Source organism: Lagenorhynchus albirostris, chromosome 16 (genome assembly GCF_949774975.1).
Source record: "Lagenorhynchus albirostris chromosome 16, mLagAlb1.1, whole genome shotgun sequence".
Taxonomy (NCBI): domain Eukaryota; kingdom Metazoa; phylum Chordata; class Mammalia; order Artiodactyla; family Delphinidae; genus Lagenorhynchus; species Lagenorhynchus albirostris.
The window spans coordinates 60,583,418-60,606,456 of record NC_083110.1 but is presented as its reverse complement, the minus strand read 5'-3'; the positions used below and the strand labels follow the sequence as shown (position 1 = coordinate 60,606,456).

General features: G+C 43.2%; 1 protein-coding gene across 1 annotated transcript in view; it reads right to left on the bottom strand.

Moving 5' to 3' along the window:
* The window catches only part of SORCS3 (sortilin related VPS10 domain containing receptor 3), a 582,912-nt gene that overhangs the window by 147,978 nt on the left and 411,895 nt on the right, over nt 1–23,039 (bottom strand). Inside the window, exon 6 of the mRNA XM_060125698.1 lies at nt 3,069–3,133. Coding sequence (XP_059981681.1) covers nt 3,069–3,133 — 65 coding nt within the window. The remainder of the gene's footprint in view (nt 1–3,068; nt 3,134–23,039) is intronic.

The window sequence follows — 23,039 nt, the reverse complement described above, 5'->3', positions numbered from 1 at the left end:
GAAACAAGAAAAGGGACTTGTTTATGTTGGGTTTGCTCCAGAGTGTGGGAGCCAGGTTTAGAGACAGGACTGTCAATGCCACACCACGCACTGAAGAGCCACACTCCGTGCTGCTGCACCTGCAGCCCCTCAGTCTAGGGCAGTCCTGTGCAATGGATACACAATGGAGCTACTAATGACCTTTTAAATTTCCCAGTAGCCATACTTAAAAGGTAAACAGAACAGTGTACATTTAACATATTTGATTTAACCCCAAATATTATGATTTCATCATGTAACTAATATAAAAATTACTAATGGGCTATTTTCCATCATTTATTTCATATTAAGTCTTTGAAATCTGGTGTGTATTCCACACGTACGGCACACATCAATTTGGACATCACATCTCAAGTGTTCAATAACCACGTGTAACTGAATGGCTACCATATTGGACAGTACAAGTCTAGCATAAATTTCTCACTCTCCTTTTCTACCACCCCCTTGGGAAAATCCAACTCATCTCCCAAGATGAAACTTAACCATGGGCTCTTCAGTGCAGCCTTCAGTCGCTCCTCAGCGACTGGGCTACCCTGCCTTTTGGTTCGCACACATAGCACTTTCTTCATGAGACAAAACAGAGTCCCCATGGCCTTTGGCACATTATATTGCAGTAATAATCTGTGTACTTCTCTGCCTCTGCTACTCAATGCTGATTGTGTCCTATTCACCCACACACCCTCCACAGCTTCGTGCAGTGCAGTGCTGATCAAAGCGGGGTCTACTAGCCAGCAGCATCAGCTGGGAGCTTGTCAGAAATACGGAAGGTGTGTTTTAAAAAGCTCTCCAGGGCTTCTCTAGTGGCGCAGTGGTTGAGAGTCCACCTGCCATGCAGGGGACACGGGTTCGTGCCCCGGTCTGGGAAGATCCCACGTGCCGTGGAGCGGCTGGGCCCGTGAGCCATGGCCGCTGAGCCTGCGCATCCGGAGCCTGTGCTCCGTAACGAGAGAGGCCACAGCAGTGAGAGGCCCGCGTACCACAAAAAACAAAACAAAACAAAAAAAACAAACCTGAAAAATGACACAGAATTAATATATACTATACTTTAACCTAAGTGTGGCATATGACATTTATCCCTGTTATATTTCTGTCTGCTTTTTTCAACTCTTGACAATAGGCCAGGAACTTTTCTATGTGTTTTGCATTTTTAATCTCATAAAATTTCACAGCAGTTCTGTACCACAGGCCTTATCCCAATGTGGACCAGAATTCTTGAACTTTCAGAAAGTAAGTTTGAGCTTTATGTAAGAAATTACCTTAAAAAAAAAAAAGGAGCTGTCCAGCAGTAGAAAAGGATATGTCTTAAGCCTGAGCTCATGAAACCTGAGGACACACTATAAGAGATTCTGGGGGAAGGGATTCCTACACTAGGTAGGAGGTCAGACAGGCATATAAAGTTTCCTCCAACTCTAAAATATTACAACCACCAGAGATCACATATACAGCTTAACAATGTTGACATGACAAGCAAAGCCAAGGCAGGGGTTGTCCTGAAAACTTGTCTGTGGGTCATCTTCTGAGAGCTGCTGTCTGCTCCCCTCTGGCTTTCCTGCTATGCTCCTTCAAACCCCTCCCTCCATCCCACTAGTCCTCTAATTTTCCATGTTTTTTTTTCTCAGCACTAAGAGTAATTTCGAATTTAGGCTTCACCATGCTTACGATCAGTGAATTTGAATATGTGGCATTACCTCCCTAAAGTGTAACTCTTCTGCTAAAAAAAGAAAATGTAAAAATAGTGTGGGTCATCCCTCATCCCTGGCTGCATCGGAGAAAGAAAGAAAGAGAGAAAGAGAAAGAGAGAGAGAGAGAGAGAAAGGAAGGAAGGAAGGAAGAAAGAAGGAGGGAGGAAGGAAGGAAGGAAGGAACTCAGCAGAGTACCAGGTATATAGTAACAAGTGTCATTTGCCTTCTAACTCTTTTAAAAATAAAAATAAAGCAAATAAAATATATTCCCCAAAGTGCATGTTTCTAGCATACACCTGAGTTTGGCCTCAAAAGCAGTAGACTTCCCATGGACAAAGCACAAGCATATCCGATACCTGCATCCAGGTCACAAAGAATCTCCTTCTGTTTGTACATTCAACCCATAACGCTACGAGGCAGGCAGGGCAAGGATGAGCATCCTCAGATAGTAGGAAGGCAGAGCACAGAGAGATTAGCGGGTCTCATGGTCTCATGGCTAGTGGGTGGGAGGACCCAGGACCTCAACTCACAGTCCGGTGCTTTGATCTGCTGCACCCCTAGGTCACTATTATTTCCATGGATTATTTGGCTCTATTTGTGATCTCGTATATGCTAATTATATTTCCATATATTTTTCAGATTTCATATTTATCATATATTTTCACATATTTAAGTTGATTTTGTCTTTCTGGGACAGGGAAGAGCCCTATAGATACTTAAATTGGTGCAAAATGATACTTTATCAGTCAAATTCTGTTCAAGATGTAGACAGGTGTACGATGTACAAAGGGGTCACATGTTTGAAGTCCTGGATTCCATGGCTGATGTGCGGGGACAGTAGAGGTCTGGCTCACCCCTGTATCTCCAGGGCTAAGAATCTTGCCTGGTACACGGTAGGCCATCCCTCAATATTTGCTGAATGAATGAACAAACAATTCTGGAAATAGTTTGTCCAGTTACTTATTTTTTGGTAATCTTGACTATATAAAGTTTATTTTTTTTAAAGCTGGCATCATCTTATTCACCATGTGAATGCAAAATATCACGATGAGCTACGGCCATCCCTATGTGAATTACACTGAAGATGCCAGGAAATTACTAACAGGAGCCTCAAAATTGGTCACATTAACTCCCATCTCCAGCAAATTCATTCCTGAGGGTTTATTTCAATGAAATGTCTCCCTTGGGACTGGAGGCCTCTCCCCCACTCTAGGAAATAAAATGCATATGGCAGTAAGGGAGCTCAGGGCTTTTCATCTTCCCAAGCCATTAAAATGCAAATTGGGGGAGGAGGGAGACCTGCAGGCAGATCTCCCGGGGCCCAGCCTGGTGGCCTCAGTACTCACATCCATCAGCTGTCCGCACTTCCATGTGCACCAAGTCCGCCTCTTTATCCAATCCGGACACCGACCTGGGGAAGGAAAGGAGAGTCAGAAGCTCAGTGACCGTGAGGATGGCAGACAACAAAGTGGGGAACCATTCAGGGTTATTACCCAGAAAGCCACTTTCTCAAGATGGCCTGTCTTGCACTGTGGGGACCCACAGAATATGGCGACTTGCAGCCCCTGCAGGGTGGCTCTCTCTAGCAGCTGTCACCTATAATGGTCACAACTCATGTGTCTTGGAGCAGTGTCACAGAGTCAGTAACTCTCCAAAAAACATAAAGGAGCACAGAGTAATGTACTCCATAGTAAAGCTGGTCTAAACCTCTGTCCTCAACCCTTCCCCACCTCATACCTTCCACTTCCCCAGTCTTGTCACACCCGGTTATTTCCACCACGTCCTTCCCCTCTGCCCTCCCACTTGGGGTGTGCTACTCCCGCGTTCTGCCCCTGGGGAAGGTGGTTTAGCCTCCGTTCTGGCTATCTGCTTCCAGACACTCCTACCCTCCTGAGTTTGGACCTATCTGCCCTTCCTTACCTCTGCCTTGTGAACAATAAATGGTGACAAACATTCAAAATCTGGTCTAACAGGGACACAATTCTGGTGATAGGAGTGGGAAACTTTAAATGTTGATGGTCAATAGTCAGAAAAAGGAAGGCTGAGAATCCTGACGAACTAATTCCTGTGGGCCTCCAACCTCCCACACATAAAGCCTAGTCAGCTACCTCCTGCATGAGATATCCAGGCCAGAGTAAGACCCAGAAAGTCAGCTAAAAAAGGCAGCACAGACATTAAAACATTCACGCACTAAAGACATCACATAATCCACCCTCTGCAGCAAGCTTGGACTCACAGTCGTTTTACTTTTAAATTTCATTCTAAGATTGGTTTTCTGGTTTTACAGTCCTCAATAGGGAAGAGGCAGCAAGTTAGAAAGAAAAAGGAGAATTTAAAACAATGAGAATCAAGGTACCCAGATAGCAAGACAAATTGAAAACGTATGAAAAACAGACCGAAGAACTCAAAACCCAATCTTCTACATCATAAATCTACTACACTTCTTCTGATGCTGAGGCCATAGCTGTATAGCACGGGTCAGTATCTGACATCTCTGCTGAGGGGCTGAATGCAGAGAACAGGAAGCAGGAGGCTAATGATATCAGTTTACTCTAAGAAAATAGGGTTGCAAATGACCTATGTTAGGAAAAATGAAATGATTTTTATTTGTTAATGATTGTTGTCTTGAATGGCTCAATTTCAGTTGCTTTAAAAGTTCATTTATGTAAAATACTTCTTTCCCCAAAAAATACTGAATAAAAGAAATTTTACTCTAACGCTGTATTTTTTCCCAGTGATCACTGATACACTATCTTTTCATTTTTCCTCACCTCATTTGATGCCTAAGGTAAGGAGAACAGGTATCATTAGTTATATTTGACTGAATGGGAAACTGTGGCACAGAGAAATGGATATGTACCTAAGACGACACGGGGACTTAGGCCAGAACTAGAGAGACTGACTGACTGACTGAGACTTGTCCATCGAGAGCAGCTCCCAGCCTTCTTGGCTCTTCTCCCCTCTGCTTGCAATGTCCTTTAGATGCAACTCTCTCCCTGCCCCTTTCCTTCTCCAGCTACCTCTCCCCTTTCCTTCAATGCTCAGTGGGTCTCATCCCTCCAGCAGCCTATCCGTCCCTCATCTCACTGAAGAACCTTTATCTGCTTCCATAGCATCCTAACCTTGGTGGTTCTCAAACCTGGCTGCTCACGAGAGCCACTGGGTGAGCTGTGAAACATCCAGATGCCTGGGCCCCTCCCCAAACCAATGAAATCAAAACCTTTGGGATAAGCTCAAGGCATCCGCATTTTTGTTGTTGTTGTTTTGTTTGTTATTTTTTGTTTTTGTGGTACGTGGGCCTCTCACTGCTGTGGCCTCACCCTTTGCGGAGCACAGGCTCCGGACGCGCAGGCTCAGCGGCCATGGCTCACGGGCCCAGCCGCTCCGCGGCATGTGGGATCCTCCCGGACCGGGGCACGAACCCCTGTCTCCTGCATCGGCAGGTGGACTCTCAACCACTGCACCAACAGGGAAGCCCCGCATTTTTTTTAATTTAAATTTATTTTATTTATTTATTATTTTGGCTGCATTGGGTCTTTGTTGCTGTGCACGGGCTTTCTCTAGTTGTGGCGAGCGGGAGCTACTCTTCGTCGCGGTGCACGGGCTTCTCTTGTTGCGGAGCATGGACTCTAGGCGCGCAGGCTTCAGGAGTTGTGGCTCGCGGGCTGTGGAGTGCAGGCTCAGTAGTTGTGGTGCACGGGCTTAGTTGCTCTGTGGCATGTGGGATTTTCCTGGACCAGGGCTCGAACCCGTGTTCCCCTGCATTGGCAGGCGGATTCTTAACCACTGCGCCACCAGGGAAGCCCTGGCATCCGTAATTTTGAAAGCTCCCAGGTTATTTCCATGCACAGCCAAGTCTTAGAACCACTGCTTTGCATGACTCAATCACGTCGCATGTAATTGCACTTCCGTGAATTCTGTACTTGGATATAAACTTCAAAGAAGTAGGATTCTGTCTATTTATCTTTGAATCCTTGGCACCTAAGTGCCTAGTCTATATTAGGTGCTACTGATATATTTACTGAATTAATGAACAATCCAATCTGCCCATGACAATGACAAAATTCCGATGTGAAACTCACTTGAGGTCAGACACACAGAAGGGACTACATGGACACCTCTGTTCCACAGCCTCCCTGCTTCTTTATAAGCAAGTTGGTATTCTTAGAACTAGAGGCCTCTCAGGTATTATTCTTCTATCCTCCCCCAAGGTCAATGGCAGGGTAGGATGGTCAGAACTGGAACCATAATGACAGTCTAACTACGGGCATCAAGCACTATGTTCTTTAACAAAAGAAAAGTCCTTGCCTCTTAGGAGCTTGAAACAAGGCAAACACCACCAATAAAACAAGCACAGAAACTGCTCCTTCATCCAGGATTGCTCACTCCTTTCCACCTATCTAAATCTTACACACCTTTTAAGGTTAAAACCAAGAATCAGGTCCTCCTGGAAGTCTTCCTTGATTACTCTAGCTCTCCCACCTTTGAACTGCTAGAGAATTCAGAATCAAGACTGAACATCCTCCAGCACTTGTATTGTTATTAAGTTGTGTGTTTGTTTCTCTGGAGTCGGTCTTGGCTCCCGAGAGCGGACACCTCTGGTCATGGTTGTCTTAGCACCCCTACAACCCTTCCATCCTTTGCAGGACTGTTCTACCCAACTCACGCCATGTGCTTTGTCCAGGGTGGTCAATCACAGGAGCCCATCCCTCTGATGCCCCAGGATGGCACATGATCCAGCGTGATCATGAGACATCTTGGCTGTGGTGGTCAGAACATGCCAGGACAGTTTAGAGGACTTCCTCAGGATTTCTCTAACTGAGCTGGCAGGAAAAAACTGCCTTTCCTCTCTGATCATCAAGTCAGAACTCTTGGGAGAAATGTTCCCTGATAGGAAGAACAGGTGTAAAGGAGCAATGTAGCTACACATAGAAAAAGAAAAGAGAGTTGACATTGGGACAGGCAGCTTAACAGAGAGACGGGGCTACAAAGGGTGATAGGAAGATAGTGGGCAAGACAGAGATGAGATAGACACACAGGAAAGAGAGAGACAGACAGACAGAGATTCAGAAAGAAACGGACAGGGTAGGCCAAAATGGCAACACAGGAGACCCCTGAGCTCCCTTCCTCCCATGGATACACCAAATGTACACGTGGATGTAAATTCCCTCTGAAAGAGATCCAGAAACTAGTTGAGTAACTTCTACACATCAGATGAATGAGAAAATACCCACATCGAAAAGGCTAAGGGTAGAAAAGGCTAAGACACACTCTCACCATAAACCCCACCCTTGGCACACGACCATACAATTGGAAGTGAACCATCAACTCTCATGTTCTCCCTGAGGAGCAAAGGGTTTGGAGCCCCCATCTAGCAACCCAAATTTTAAGAGTTGCAACAGAGGGACGGACCCCGAAACACCTGACTCTAAAAGCCAGCGGGGCTTGTGTCCCCAAGACGATAGCAAACAAAGACGCAATTCTTAACGGGTGCACGAGCACTGATGCAGCTGTTGCCCCAGGGCCGGGTGCAGAGGGAGCAGGCAGAATCACCCATCTCCCCGTCTTTCCCTGCAAGTGTTATCTGAATACTATAACAGCCGCTGCCTGAGGGCCCGTCTTCTAATTTAGCAGGCTTCTAGAGACTGCATGTGAATCTCCCCAGAGACAGAGAAAGCCAACAAATATCCCTCCCACCTTCTGCCTCCGGTCCTCCCCAAGTTGCCAGTATCTCCCTGGAAGGAGCTCATACATGACTGCACCCCAGCTTTTAGGGCCGCCACCTATGCGATGGGTCCCCAGATTTCCTGGCTTTGACAGCCAGTGGAGCTGCCATTCATGAGTCCCATGGAACTGTAACAAACAAAGAAGCAGTTCTTAACAATCTATCTCCCTGAGGTTCAGCACAGAAGAAGCAGACAAAACAATGCCCAGCTCCCCATCTTTGCCTGATAAAGGTTTTTATGTGGATACTTTAAAAGCTGGGGTTTCCATGGTGGCGCAGTGGTTGAGAGACCGCCTGCCGATGCAGGGGACACGGGTTCGTGTCCCGGTCCGGGAGGATCCCACATGCCGCGGAGCGGCTGGGCCCGTGAGCCATGGCCGCTGAGCCTGCGCGTCCGGAGCCTGTGCTCCACAGCGGGAGAGGCCACAACGGTGAGAGGCCCGCAAAAAAAAAAAAAAAAAAAAGCTGCCACTGCCACCTGGGGCTTCTAATTTAGCAGGCACCTCAGGGCTGTGGTCCTCCTCAAAGACTGATGAAGGTTGCAGACATTCCTCCCATCTTCTCCTTCCAGGCCACTCCAATAATAAAACCAAGTCACCAGTGTCTCCCTGAAAGGAGGCTGTATACATATCTGGCACCCCAGCTCTTGTGACAACTTCATGAAGGATGAGCCCCTGAAACACCTGGCTCTAATAACCAATGGGCCTTACATTCGAGGGGCACAAGGACTGCAACAAACAAACAGTTATTATGGGCACAGGAGCACACCCACCCCTGCAGCTATATACCAACAGGAAGCACAGAGGGAGCAGGCAAAAATGCCATTGCCTTGTTTCTCCCTGGAAGGGGCTTAATTACATACTTTCTTAGCTGCTGCCTGAGGGTCCAGCTTCTCATCAGCCTGCATCTAGCTGCTGACTGCACTGCTCCCCCCTATCACTGATAGGTCTTGGCACACCCTTAACTACTGGGAGCCACTAAGGACAAAGAAGGAGGCTTGGACAATCACAAAAGTTTGAGAGACAACTATGAGCTCGGTCAAGCTGATCAATGAGGTTCATCTCCTACAGGAGATCACTCTGTCAAGACTGGGAGACGCATCTTGTGCTGATCTATCTAATGCTCAGAGACCAACACAGACTCAAGAAAAATGAAGGAACAGACAAATAGGTTACAAACAAAAGGACAAGATAAATGTCTAGAACATATCTTAATAAAATGGAGGTAAGTTATTTATCTGGTAGGGTGTTCAAAGCAACTGTCACAAAGATGCCTACCAGGGTCAGGAGAGCAATGCATGAAGACAGAGAGAATTTCAACAAAGAGACAGAACTATGAAAAAGTACCAAACGGAAATCACAGAACTGAAGAAGAAAATAATTGAACTGAAAATTCAATACAGGGGGTCAACAAAAGATAGATGAGTTGAAAGAAAGAATCAGTGAAGTCTAAGACAGGGAAGTGGAATTCATACAACTAGAGGTGCCAAAATGAAAAAAGAAAAAAAAGAGTGAAGATAGCTTAAGGGACTTATGGGACAACATCAAGTAGACTAATGTTCTCATTACAGGGGTCCAAGAAGGAGAAAAGAGAAAGGGATAGAAAACTTAATTGAGGAAATAATGGCTGAAAACGTCCCTAACTGGGGGAACGTAACAGACAGGCAGAACCAGGAAACACAGAAAGTTCCAGATAAGATGAATCTGAAGAGGACTCTACACAGATACATTGTAATTAACGTATATGACCAAACAGTATAATTAATGTATATGACCAAAAGCTAAATACGAAGAGAGAATCACAAGAACAGAAAGAGAAAAACAATTTGTTACATACAAGGGAACTCCCATAAGACTATCAGCATACTCTTCAGCAAAAACTTAGCAGGTCAGAGGGGAGTGGGATGATATATTAAAAGTACTGAAGGAAAAAAACAAAGAAAAACACCTGCCAACCAAGAACATTCTACCCAGTAAAGCTGTCTTTCAGAATTGATAGAAAGATAAAGAGTTTTCTAGACAAATAAACACTCTAGGAGGTCATTACCACTAGATCAGCTTTACAAGAAATGTTAAACGGAGTTTTTCCAGCTGAAATTAAATAACACTAATTAATAATAGAAAAATATACAAAAGCGTGAAATTCACTGGTAAAGGTAAAAATACAGTTACTTTCGGAATATGCTGTTATTCTAATGGCGGTGGGTAAATCATTGATAAGTCTACTACGAAGGTTAAAAGACAAAAATATTAAAGTTATAACAACATTAATCTGTTAATGAATACACAATGTAAATGATGCAAATTGTGACATCAAAACATAAAATGCAAAAGGGGGGGTGCTTTTGTATGTGTTTGAAGCTATTAGCACAGTCCGTTATAAATAGAAGATGTTTTATCTAAGCCTCACGTTAACCACCAACCAAAAGCATACAGTAGGTACGCAAAAGAAAAAGAAAAAGGAATCCAAACTTTCCACTACAGAAAATCATCAAATCACAGAGGAAAAGAGCAAGAGATGAAGCAAGGCAAAACGGAATTACAGAGCAAGAGAACATTTAACAAAATGGTAATGGTAAGTCTGACCATCAATAATTACTTCAAATGTCAAAAGACTAAATTCCCCAAACAAAAGACAAAGGATAGCTGAATGAATAAAGAAAACAAGACCTAACTATATGTACCTCCAAAAGACTCACTTCAGCATTAAAAAAAACACACAGATTGAAAGTGAAGAAATTGAAAAATATATTGCAGGCACATGGAAAGAAAAGCAGAAGAAGCTATTCTTATATCAGATGAAATAGACTTTAAGCCAAAAACTGTAAGAGACAAAGAAGGTCATTATATAATAAGAAAGGGGGCAATTCATCAAGAGGATATATTATTTGAAATATTTATGCCAATACAGGAGAGCCTAAATATATAAAGCAAGTATTAAAAGATCTGAAGGAAGAAATAGCAATACAATAATGTCAGGGGACTTCAATACCCCACTTTTACCAGTGGATGGATTGTTCAGACAGAAAGTCAAGAAGGAAACATTGGATTTAAGCTACACTTTAGACCGTACGGACCTAACAGACATACAGTAGTCCCCCCTCTTATCCTAGGTTTCACTTTCTGTGATTTGAGTAACTGGAGGTCAATGTGGTCCAAAAATATTAAATGAAAAATTCCAGAAATAAACAATTTGTACGTTTTAAATTGCATGCTGTATGAATAGCATGATGAAACACTGCCCTCGCTCCATCCCACCTTGGAAGTGAATCATCCCTTTGTCCAGCACACCTCGCCCATTACTCATTTAGTAGCTGTCTTGGTTACCAAAGTGATTGTCAAGGCATCACAGTACTTGTGTTCAAATAACCCTTTTGTTAGTTAATAATGGCCCTAAAGTGCAAGAGTAGTGATGTTGGCGATTCAAATATGCCAAAGAAAAGCCATAAAATTCTTCCTTTAAGTGAAAAGGCGAAAGGTTTCAATTTAATAAAGGAAAGAAAAAAAATGATATGCTGAGGTTCCTAAGATCTACAGGAAGATGAACCTTCTATTTATGAAACTTTGAGGAAGGAAAAAAGAAATTCATGCTGGTTTTGCTGTTGCACTTCAAACTGCAAAAGTTATGGCTACAGCGCATGGTAAATGCTTAGTTAAGATGGGAAAGGCATTAAATTTGTACCATAAGATCTTTTGAGAGAAAGAAACCACATTCACACAACTTTTATTACAGTATTTGTTACAATTGTTCTATTTTATGATCAGTTATTGTGGTTAATCTCTTACTGTGTATAATTTATAAATTAAACTTTATCATAGGTATGTATGCATAGGAGCAAAACATATTATAGAGGGGGTTCGGTACTAACCATGGTTTCAGGCATCTACCGGGAGTCTTAAAATGCACCCCCCATGGAAAAGGGGGAACTACTGTAAATAGAACACTGTATCCAACAGCAGCAAAATCACATTCTTCTCAAGTGCACATGGAACATTCCACAGGATAGATCATATGTTAGGACTCAAAAAAGTCTGAATAAATGTAAAACGATGAGATCATATCAAGCATCTTTTTCCAACCACAACGGTATGAAACTAGAAAGCAAATACAAGAAGAAAAGAGGAAATTCACGAATATATGGAGATGAAACAACATGCTCCTAAACGGCCAATAAATCAAGGAAGAAATCAAAAGAGGAACCAAAAAATATCTTGAGACAAATGAAAATGGAAGCACAACATAGCAAATCTTACAGGGTGCATCAGAGACAGTCTAAGATGGAAATGCATGGCAATAAATGCCTACATTAAGAGAAAAAAGACCTCAAAATAAACAATCTAACTTTACACCTAGAGAAACTAACAAAAAAAGACTAAACTCACCCTAAAATTATTAGAAGGAAGTTAATAACAAAGATCAGAGCAGAAAGGAAAGAAACTGAGGCTAAAAAGACAATAGAAAAGATCAGTGAAACTAAGAGCTGTTTTTAAGTTAACCAAAATAGACTAATCTTTAGCTAGATTTACCAAGAAAAAGAAAGACTCAAATAAATAAAATTATAAATGAAAGAAGAGACATTATAACTGACACCACAAAAATGCAAAGGCTTGTAAGAGACTACTATGAACGGTTATAAGACAACATATTGGACAACACAGAAAAAATGGATAAATTCCTAGAAACATACAATCTACCAAGACTGAATCATGAAGAAACAGAAAATCTGAACAGACCAGTTACTAGTAAGAAGACTGAATCGATAATCAAAAACCTCCCAACAAAGGAGAGTTCAGGGCCAGATGGCTTCATTAGTGACTTTTAACAATCATTTAAAGAAGAACTAATACCAGTCTTTCACAAACTCTTCCAAAAAGTTAGAAGAGGAAGAAATACTTCCAAACCCATTTTACAAGGCCAGCGTTACCCTGATACCAAAGCCAGTAAAGGATACTACAAGAAAATTACAGATGACGCAAAGCTCCACAACAAATGATCTAGCAAGCTGAATTCAACAGTAGAGATCTTCCTCAACTCACGATGGGTTTATGTTCTGATGGACCCATGGAAAGTTGCAAATATCAAATTGAAATGCATTTAATACACCTAAGCTACTGAATATCACAGCTTAGCCTAGCCTACCTTAAATGTGCTCAGAACACTTCCATTAGCCTACAGGTGGTCAAAATCATCTAACACAAAGCCTATCTTATAATGAAGTGTTTAATATCTCATTTAATTTATTGAATGCTGTACTGAAAATGTAAAACAGAATGGTTAAATGGGTACAGAATGGTTGTAAGTGTATTGGTTGTTTATCCTATTGGTTCTGTTTCTCTGGAGAGCCTTGATTCATACAACTTGTTTCTTAGTCCCGTTCCAACTTTGCAGCCCGTTTATCCACATAAGCCCATAACACACCTTTGTGAGTGTGTCTGCAATATTTATCTGCTTAGACCATCAACTACAAAAAGAATGGGTCTTATTAATATACAACCCATTAGACAGTGAGCTTCCTAAGGACAGAGACTTTAATTATTTTTCTCCAATATTTTCTACCACACACAACTCAGGACTAGGCATACCTTCAGACTAAATGATAAGGATAAGAGATTTGTACTTCAAAGCTGCTCTGTCCCTGGATCCAGAGGGAAAGAGATTAAGTTGCTCAGCTGGCCAGAGGTGGAGCAAAAGATGTTGGGTGCTGAGGGTCAGGAGAATACTCGTGCCCTTGTGTAGCTCACAGAGGAATGCCACGCCCACTTTCTGCAGTACTGCTGGCATTAGCCTAGAGTTTCTCAACAAGGGCACTGTTGACATTTTGGACCAGATAATTCTTTATTGTGGGGGCTGCCCTATGCCCTGTGGGATATTCAGCAGCAGCCCTGGGCTCTACTAGATGCAATAGCATCCCTGCAGTTCTGACAACCAAAACTGTCTCCAGACGTTGCCTACTATCCCCTGGGGGCAAAACTGCCCCCGGTTGAAAACCACTGCCTTACCTGGACATACTTAGCTGATACCTGAACTCTGTGCCTTCCCTGCTAACAAGGCAGCAAATATAAGCAGGCGGAGATTTCACGTCCTCACCTATAGCCCTAACGCTGCTGAGATGCCCACGAACTCCAACTATTCTAGACCACACCATCTCACCAGAAAACTATCTGACATTTGCCAGGTGGAAGCAGTCAGGTCCCTAATCTTAAAGCCCCACGATGTCCCCGCTTCTAAAAACCTAATGAATGGAGCGTGCACACAGATACAGCAAGCGAAGAAATACAATAAATATGCAGATATTTAGCGATTTGTTTGTTGTTCTTGTGGGGGCGAAGCTGCAGGGCGTAAACTTGTGGAAATGTTTGGAAAAGCGCACGTGGTAATAATGATAAGTGTCAATGGATACTGGGACCATTCACATGCCAGGTATTGTGTTTGGTGTTTTAATTCATTATCTTAATTAGTCCTCAAGGTACCATTCATCTAATTTTCATCTTCAGTAAAATGGGGATAATAAGAAAGATTAAGTTACATACCTCAAGTCACACGATAATAACAGTTCACAGATACTGAGAGTCCTTTATGTCAGGCACTATTTTAAATGGAAATGCTGATCTCATTTAATCCACATATCAATCCTATGAGTCTGGAATCATTCTTTTTCCATATTTTAAAAGGGCCCAACTAGGCATTGAAAGCTTAAGTAACTTGGCCGAGAAAGTCCACAGCTAGGATGCAGCAAAACTAGGGCTTGAACCAGACAGGTGGCCTTGAGTCAGGAGCTTAACCTCCCCTGTAAGCTGACTCTTCCAGCTGTTGAGAGGAGAGACAGGCTTTGAACCCAGTCATTTCTCCCAGAGCTGAGAGGATCATAGCCATGGTGCCCCATTGCCTGCTCTCCCCATACATGTAACTCCATCAGCATTGTAGGAAATATAAATGTGTCGTGTATACGTATTCTACATCTCAGAAAATTTTGGTTCTATTTTACATGAACTGGGAGTCACTCATACTGGTGATAATAAGAAGAAAATGTTGGGAATAGAAAAAGGATGTCGGGCTGACGGTAGAAGAGTAGCAGATGGAAATTTCTGCAGAGAAACCTTAAGACAAATACAGTTGAGGAAAGGAAAACTGGGGACTTGGGCTTGACTCCCTTTTAGGTCTCTGAGGATGGAACGAGCCGAGACATGTATAAGAGGGACTGTGAAACTGTCATGAGTCTATGGGAAGGGATGAGAGGCATGTCTGCTCAGATATGCCAAGCAGGTTAGTAAGCGCCCCTGACACCTCTTCCATCTCTAGCAGCCAAGTTCCTTCACATTTCCAGGACCAAAATGGGGCCAGCGTGGACCAGAGGATGAGAAACAATATTTAGTGCAGAACCAGCCGTGGCACAGGTCAAGCTCCCTGTGCTTAATGTTTGCAACAAAGGAAAAATGAATTTGCAAGCATCCCACTGAAATCACAGGAAAGGAACCTCCCTGAAAGTTTCTAGAAAGTATCAGATGGTAAAAAGAAATTGTATCAGTACATGTTATTACTAATGCAAAATGAAAACAAGTCATCGACAGTGCCTTTCTTTGGTAATGTTGTATTCCTGGTTTTAATTAAGTGACTATAAAACAAAATTTAATAGAACAAAACAGAGTTAAGGTGTCAAGAACAGATATGAATCTATGAAAGGCTTTATGAGTATTTTTAAATTCCTCAGTAGTGAATTCTTCTACCACAAGTTTCTTCTGAAACCTAACACCCATGACTGGAAAACAACTAATCTTTTCCAGTGGAGAACTAGGATCAAACGTTGTGCAAACTCCCCATCACATTTTGCCCACATACGCCAATAAGGACTTTTAGTTTCCACATCTGTAAAATGGGACTATAATAATACCTGCTTCATAGAGTCAGGGGGGTCAAATGAGCTAAGCAGTAAATACTTAGAACAGTGCCTGAAACACAGAAAGCATTTTTTGCCTTTTAGGTATTATTATTTTTCATTTAAGGGACAGTATCAACTAGTCTGCTTTCCTGCCTGCCTTCTTCCCTCCCCTGTAACTTCCTTCTACATTTGTTAAGTGCCTAATATAGTCACAGCATTGTTCTATGCACTGGATAAGAAAAGTTCTGCTACCAAGGAGCTCAGTTCAGGCACCTTTCTCACTCTCCAGACTGGTTTATCTCACAAATCCTGGGAACCCACCCTTGATAAGGGCTCCTGTAAGGCCCCATTCTCTCCTCTCCAGTGGATAAATCATTACACTGGATTGCAAGTGCTTTTTTTTGCGTATGGGACACAATCCTTGACCTCACCAGCTTTTGCTGGTTCTTTTTTTTTTGTTTTTGATTATCATCTTTTAATTTTAATTATTTTTAGTTTATTATAATGGTTCTGGAAGTCAGAAGTGCAAAATCAGTCTCACTGGGCTAAAGGTGAGGTGTCAACAGGACTGGGTTGCTTTCTAGAGGTCCCAGGGGAGAATCCATTCCCCTGTCTTTTTCAGCTTCTAGACACCACCAGCACTCCGGCTCATGGCCTCATTTTTCCATCTTCAAAGCCAACAACACTGGGCTGAGATCTTTGTATGTTGCCATCTCACTGGTCCTCTTGCTGGTTCTTATACCAACATTTCTTTCACAGTGAATAACAGACCATCAATAAATACGTGTCAAATGAATGATTACAACACTTTCATTCAGGCATACAAACTTCCTAAAGTCCTAAGTAAGCCTTCAGCTCACGTCTGGGTCTCCAAGAAAACTTTTTTTATGCTCAAAAGCAGGGGTCCACAACCCCTGGGCCTCGGACCGATACTGGTCCGCAGCCTGTGCCTGAACTATGCCCACACCGCCACCGTCCGTGGAAAAATTGTCTTCCACGAAACCGGTCCCTGGTGCCAAAAACGGTTAGGGACTGCTGCTCAAAAGAGATCTCACTTTCCGGTCTATGTTCCAGATCATTTTTATCATGCAGATTGCTCAACTGGTGAGAAAAGGGTGGGGGGAAAATCTATACAGACCTGAATAGTGTGTGAAGTGGTTTCCTCCTGGGGATATTTCATTTCATAACAATTACCAAGCTCCGCACCAGCACACAAGAATCATGTGAAAGTCTGAGAGGAAGGAGAGGGATTATTCTCCAAAACTGAGAGCCTTCCTGAGTTCTGAGCAAGGACCAAGGACACAGGAAACACAAGGACAGAAGGAGCCATGGCCAAGCCTCCAAGGAAGAAACTGAAATTGGCTCTCGGAACAGCGCGCTCACAGATGTTACGACGGACGTACCTGGAAAAGGTCAAGCAGCTTTCAAACTTATTTTCCAGCAACCAAACCCTCTGTTCAAACATGGTCTCCAAGTCCTAACACGTGTAACAGGTCAAACAGGAACTTATCAGAAACCGGGAACGGCTCACTCAGACACAACAGTGCCCAAGAGAGCTGGACGCGGCAACTGTGAAACACCGTGATCTCTTTCTACCCCTTCACTTAGTAGATCAGAAAACTGAGCTTCACACAACTGTCCAAAGACACACCGCTAGCTTGTGTCTAGAAGCCAGTTCTGAACTTCAGGCCAGCCTCTTCGTAGCACACGTGCCTGCCATGAGGAAGTGGTGGGGCTAAACTGCTGTGTGCTTTTCTCTCCTTGTGGATGTGAATCCCAGAGCAAAACCTTCCCCAGAAATAAGAAAACTGGACATTGGGGTACGCATGAGAGAGGTAATGAGGGTAAAACACTGCTGAAGTCAAAGGACAATTGCTTGACAAACCGATTCGCTAGACTGTTAAATTTCAAAATAATTTTATCTCAACATGTTTCTCCAATTCACACCACAAACATTCTCCCCCTTGATGTCTTGGCTCAAACTGCCCCTCCACCTGGAAGACTCCTTCTGTCCCAGTCTGCATATTCCCTGCTTATGGCCCAGCTCAATACCACTTTCCATGAAGGCTTCCTGACCCTGGCTGGACATTATAATCCCATGGGGACCTTTCTAAAAATACTGAATGCCAATTCACAGATCCCAATTCCATAAATTCTGCTTTCATTGCTCTGGAGCAATAATCCCCTCACATTTTTTTTTTTTTTTTTTGGTGGTACGCGGGCCTCTCACTGTTGTGGCCTCTCCCATTGCGGAGCACAGACTCCGGACGCGCAGGCTCAGCGGCCATGGCTCACGGGGCCCAGCCGCTCCGCGACATGTGGGATCTTCCCGGACCGGGGCACGAACCCGTGTCCCCTGCATTGGCAGGCGGACTCTCAACCACTGTGCCACCAGGGGAGCCCCCTGCTCACATTTTATTTGCATCAGAATCTTTTTGTTAAAACACAGATGCTGGGCTCTACCCTCAGAGTTTTGGATTTGGGGGGTCTGGGGTGGGGCTCAAGAATTTGTATTCTTAGCAAACGCGTAAATGGTATGATGATAACGGTCAGGAATCACACTCTGAGAACCACTAGCCTGGAGTATAATCCAGGAATCAATAGCTTTTAGATGCTCCTGGGTGATAAGGATGTGCAGTCAGAGTTGAGAACCACTCATTAGAGCTCGGAAAGCAACCTTCACGAATCAAGCTGAAAAGCCTTTCCTTTTTATGTATCAGTCGGGTAGTTAAGAACGTGAACTCTGGAATCAGACGCTCTGAGTTAGTCTCAGCTGCGTCAGTTACTCACCGTGGGATCACAGGCAATTAACTCAACCTCTCCTTGCTGCATTTTTCTAATCTGCACACTGGGGAGATGATAATAGCACCCTTCTCATTGTTTTTATGAGAACTAAATGAACTAAATGCATATAAACATTTCTAATAGAGAGAGGCTTATATCAACACTTAACTCTATATAATGCTTACTATTATAGCGCTCACATTATATGCAACTAATACTTTTTAAGTGTAACAAATATTTACTGAGCATCTAATGTACCAACAATTTTATTATCTTTTTTTTTGGCTGTGCCATGTGGCATCTTAGTTCCCCAACCAGGGATTGAACCTGAGCCCCCTGCAGTAGCAGCGTGGAGTCCTAACCATTGGACCACCCAGGAATTCCCCTTTTATTATTAATTTAATATGTTATCTCACTTACTCCTTAAACTTTTGAAATTGGTAGTATAATTTTTTTTTCAGATGAGGAAATGAAAATTTCGAGATGTCAAGTTGCCTAATCATTGGTACAGAGTGAGAGAGATGGAGCCTGGATTCAAACATGTTTGTTTTACTCCACCATCAATTATCTGTGTACCTGAATAGTTTTCTCCTTCTTTATTGTAGTGTCTTTAAAGACAGGTTCTAGATGTGATTAAATTATTTTTCCACTAGTGTCTAGAACTGTGCCTTGCTCTGTATTATTAAATATCAGTTGAATAGATGAATACACAAATGAGAGCAGTAACAACCCCAGCAATATGTTTAAGATAAATGTTGAAAATAGCTCTATAAGATGGTGAAACAGACTTCATTCATTCAATTAATCTCTAGGCAATTAAGTAAATAAAGCCTTCATTTTCCATTATTATGCTGTTATTTTCACCATTTATCCTCAAAGCAATATTAGATCTGCCAAATACAGTCATCTGTGATTTTCTTGACAAATGCACGATCATCCTGTGAAAATGCTAGGGCAGTGAAAACTCAGGGATCTTGTCCAGCTCGAATGAACATGGCTTCCGTGTCCTGGCTATTGTAAATAGAGCTGCAATGAGCACTGGGGTACATGACTCTTTTTGAATTATGATTTTCTCAGGGTATATGCCCAGTAGTAGGGGTGGGAGAGTGAGGGTGGAAGGGAGACGCAAGAGGGAAGAGATATGGGGATATATGTAAATGCACAGCTGATTCACTTTGTTATACAGCAGCAACTAACACACCATTGTAAAGCAATTATACTCCAATAAAGATGTTAAAAAATAAATGAACACGGCTCCTCTAGTGGGCATTTTGGGAGCTCTCCTCCTAAATCACAGTAATCCCCGCCTCTGTCAACTGCTGGCCCCTCCCGATCCACAGATTTCTACGTGCAGAACCCCCACGCCCGTGTCAGAACCATATGGCTCTGTCCCTTGTCTAAAGCTCATTAGACCAGGGCTAGACCCACAAGCCAAGCTGGGTCAAAGGTATTTGTTTCTGGGGCTTTCGGATTGCTTTGAGAGACTACAGCATGAGACACGGAGCAACTTGCCTTGGACACCTTTACCTGTTCTGCCAGAAAGAAGAGAGAAACAGAGATGGCAGATAGAAAGAAAGCACTCTGTGAGATTCTGGAATAGGGTCCTTTGTGAGATCTAAATGCATTCCTTTTCAGGGATTCTAATAATTGTTTCTCTCTCTCAATACTCTAGCTTAAGTTAGTTACTGTTTCTCGTACCACAGAATCACTACCAACATGCCCCCTGAAAGTTGCTCAGCATGTGCAGGGCCATTTCCTGCCACTTGGATTAGCTACTATCCCTTCAGCACTCTGGTTCTCCCAGCAAATTAAAAGGGCTACTGACTACTATAACAGTGTTTCTCCAACTATGTTCTATGACCCACTAGTGGGTCATAAAATACATCTAGTGGATCACAACCCCAATTATTTTTTTATAAAACAATATGGAATGGAATACAAGATATAAGAGAGCATCTCGTGTGGTATACTAAGTATTTTTCATGGAACTTTAAGATATATAAAAAGACATAGGTTTATACAGGATCATAAGTATAGCATTTCCTATCAGGGAAGCAGTACTGAAGGAAGAAAGGAAGGAGGGAGGAAGGGGAGAAGGGAGGAACTACATGGTCTAATTTAATATAATATCTTTCTAAATCCTAGATGGCTAGAATGAAATTCAGCGGTCACGTGAACTATTTTCAAGACAAGGCATACACACATCAAGAGGTCACTTGACACTGCTGAGGAGTTTGAACTCAACTGAAGAATCTCAGTGAACCGTAGCCAACACCACACAACATGCTGGCAGTAGCAATCTGAGGCTGAGCTTTGGTCACTGGGGTTTTGTGATTGTGCTAATGTAGTGACAATCCATGAGGCTTTACCTAAATACAGCTGAATAACTGGTCTGCCAGGAATACAGCCAGTAATCCCTCGGCAAGGACTTACTGAGTACCCACTACGTGTCACCGCTTAGGGGACTGCCAGCCAGCCTACCACATGGCCCGTTTGTTTGCTGTATACATGTGGGCTATAGCTTAGCATAGTTCTAGTGAACAAGACCATATCACATGACACACCTTAAAAAAGGTTACTCACAGAAGACCTAATAATCCTATTAAACAGACCAAGTACATTGCCACATTTGTAGAGTGGTTGCAGAGAACCGGCAATGCCCTTGTTCCCAGCCATTAGATTTTGGAACGTCCATTCTCAGACCCTACTACCTATCTCCTTCTCAGGAGATACCTTTAATAGGTATTTATACTTATTAAAGGTACCTTTAATAGGTACCTTTAATAGGTATTTATAAGGTAACACATAAAGGGAACTTCAAAGAACTTGCAGTGTTGTTGGAAAGTTGCAGTGGATCAGATGGGGTTTCACAGAGATGGGAAAACAAGGACCAGGTTAGAAAAAGGTGTGGGATTAGAAAGTCAGGAAGGAGAGAGAGATGCTATGACCCACGGCACGATGGTGCAAACAGGCACGCTGTGGAGGAGAATACTGAACAGCAGTCATTAAGAGACCACTTTGGAGACAGAACAAGAAAGAATCTGAAGGCAGTGACAAGCTGCTATGCCAGGAATTATGGACTGGTTCCCGCAAACTAAAATCTGCAACATTCCCTACATGTTGGTTATACCATGGGACAAATGCTTCTCTTTCCGAAGGTATATTCACTTTATTTCTTTAGAATTTAATTTATATTAAAACAACCTTTATAAACTGTTTACTTACAAGAATCTATACTTTTAAAAATGTTGCTTTACCTTTATTTATTTACTTTTGGTCTACGGGATGTGCTTAAATGATCACGGGTTGGAACACACGTGACCCCCCCAGTGGCGGCGCTTTGTGGAGAGACTCTCACTACCTCATTCACTGAGGGCCTAAGCCAATACCCATGGCCACTCAGGAGGGGTGAAATGCAAACTCAGAACAAAGGGAGTACCCACTGACCTGTCCCAAACCACCCAACTCTGCCATGTAAGAAGAGACGAGACAGGTGTTTGGCAAGAATTTTCATGAGCACTTGGATGCAGAAGGAGCAACTTTCTGTCATCCCCAGGATCGCGCTGCAGGTCTCTTCTGGGCAGATGACCACACTAACTAAACAGTTCATTCAACTTATTCACACACTGAGCACGGGCTAGGAGCCTGGTACAAAAAGATGATATGGGAGAGAAGATGCCAAAAGGAGTAAGATGAGGTTTCAGCTCCCTCCAGCAGCTCAGACTGATACAGGAAACGGAGGGAGGCAGATGTTTATAAGAAAATGTGGCACATGCTTTCAGAATGGAGTATTCTGCACAGAGGGCTGTGACAGCCTGCAAAGCGGTGGGTCTTTAAGTGAGTAGAAAGGAGGGGTACCTAGATGAAGCACAGATTGTTCCTGCTGGCCCACCAGTGTAGCCCTTTGGCACCCAAGGCAAGCACTTCCCAACCGTTTCCTGTGTGTCCAGCATGGAGCCCAGCAGTAAAATGAGGGTCAGGAGTCAGAGGCAGTGAAGGGGTTGAAAAGTGGCGTAGAACATAATTTGAGAGAGAAATAAGTTAATAAAGGTATAGAGACCAGTTAAAGAAAAACAATTAGGAAGGAAGAAAAGTCTCACTGCCCCACATTTCCCAAGTTGGAGCTCAGGATGACACAGTTCATGCTTATTGGGATTGCACTGATCACACTGGATATTATTTTTAACTCGTAATGTGTTATTAGGACAAGAACTTGTCTCTTCTATGTCCAGTGATTAAGAGAGGAACCAACGTTCAGTCCTAGATTCTAATTCTGGCTTTACACCTATTAGCTGTGTGACCTTGGGCAAGTTACTTAGCCTCTCTAAACCTCGAAGTCTCTCATAACAGCCGAAACTTCCCCATTTGGTCTTGATGAGGATGAAATGAAATGGCACAAGCACACATTTAGAGAATGTGCCCATTGGGTTCCAGGCATCTTACGGAGCTTGCACAGGCAGACACATGCACAGATGTGCACACACACGTACACTCATTTGAATACCTACTGACTGTGTAGAAAGTGTCTAAGGAAAATCTGCATTGGAGTGTAAGAGAAAGAGCACAGGGCTGGGGCGAAGACTTCAATTCTGGTCACAAGTCTGTTCACTGACCAGCACTGTGGCTTTGAATATGCCACTTGAGGCCTTTGGGCACAGTTCCTCTCTCTGCAAATTGCAGGGGTTGCCAGGGCTGTGAGGCGGAAGCACCGGGATCCTCTCTACTGCTGCTCTCTGGCACTGGGTGACTCCATAGCTACAAAGATGGAGACACGTGAGCTGCCTCTTTGCACTGGCAGCTCTTATGCCCCTGATGGTCAGGGCCCTTCCTGCTCCATCCTGCTCTGCCCCTTCTCTGAGGCGGAGCGGGGTGCCTTTCTAATCAACTAAGTGCATCCGAAGGCAGAGGGACCTCCTACTGGGGAGGTCCCTG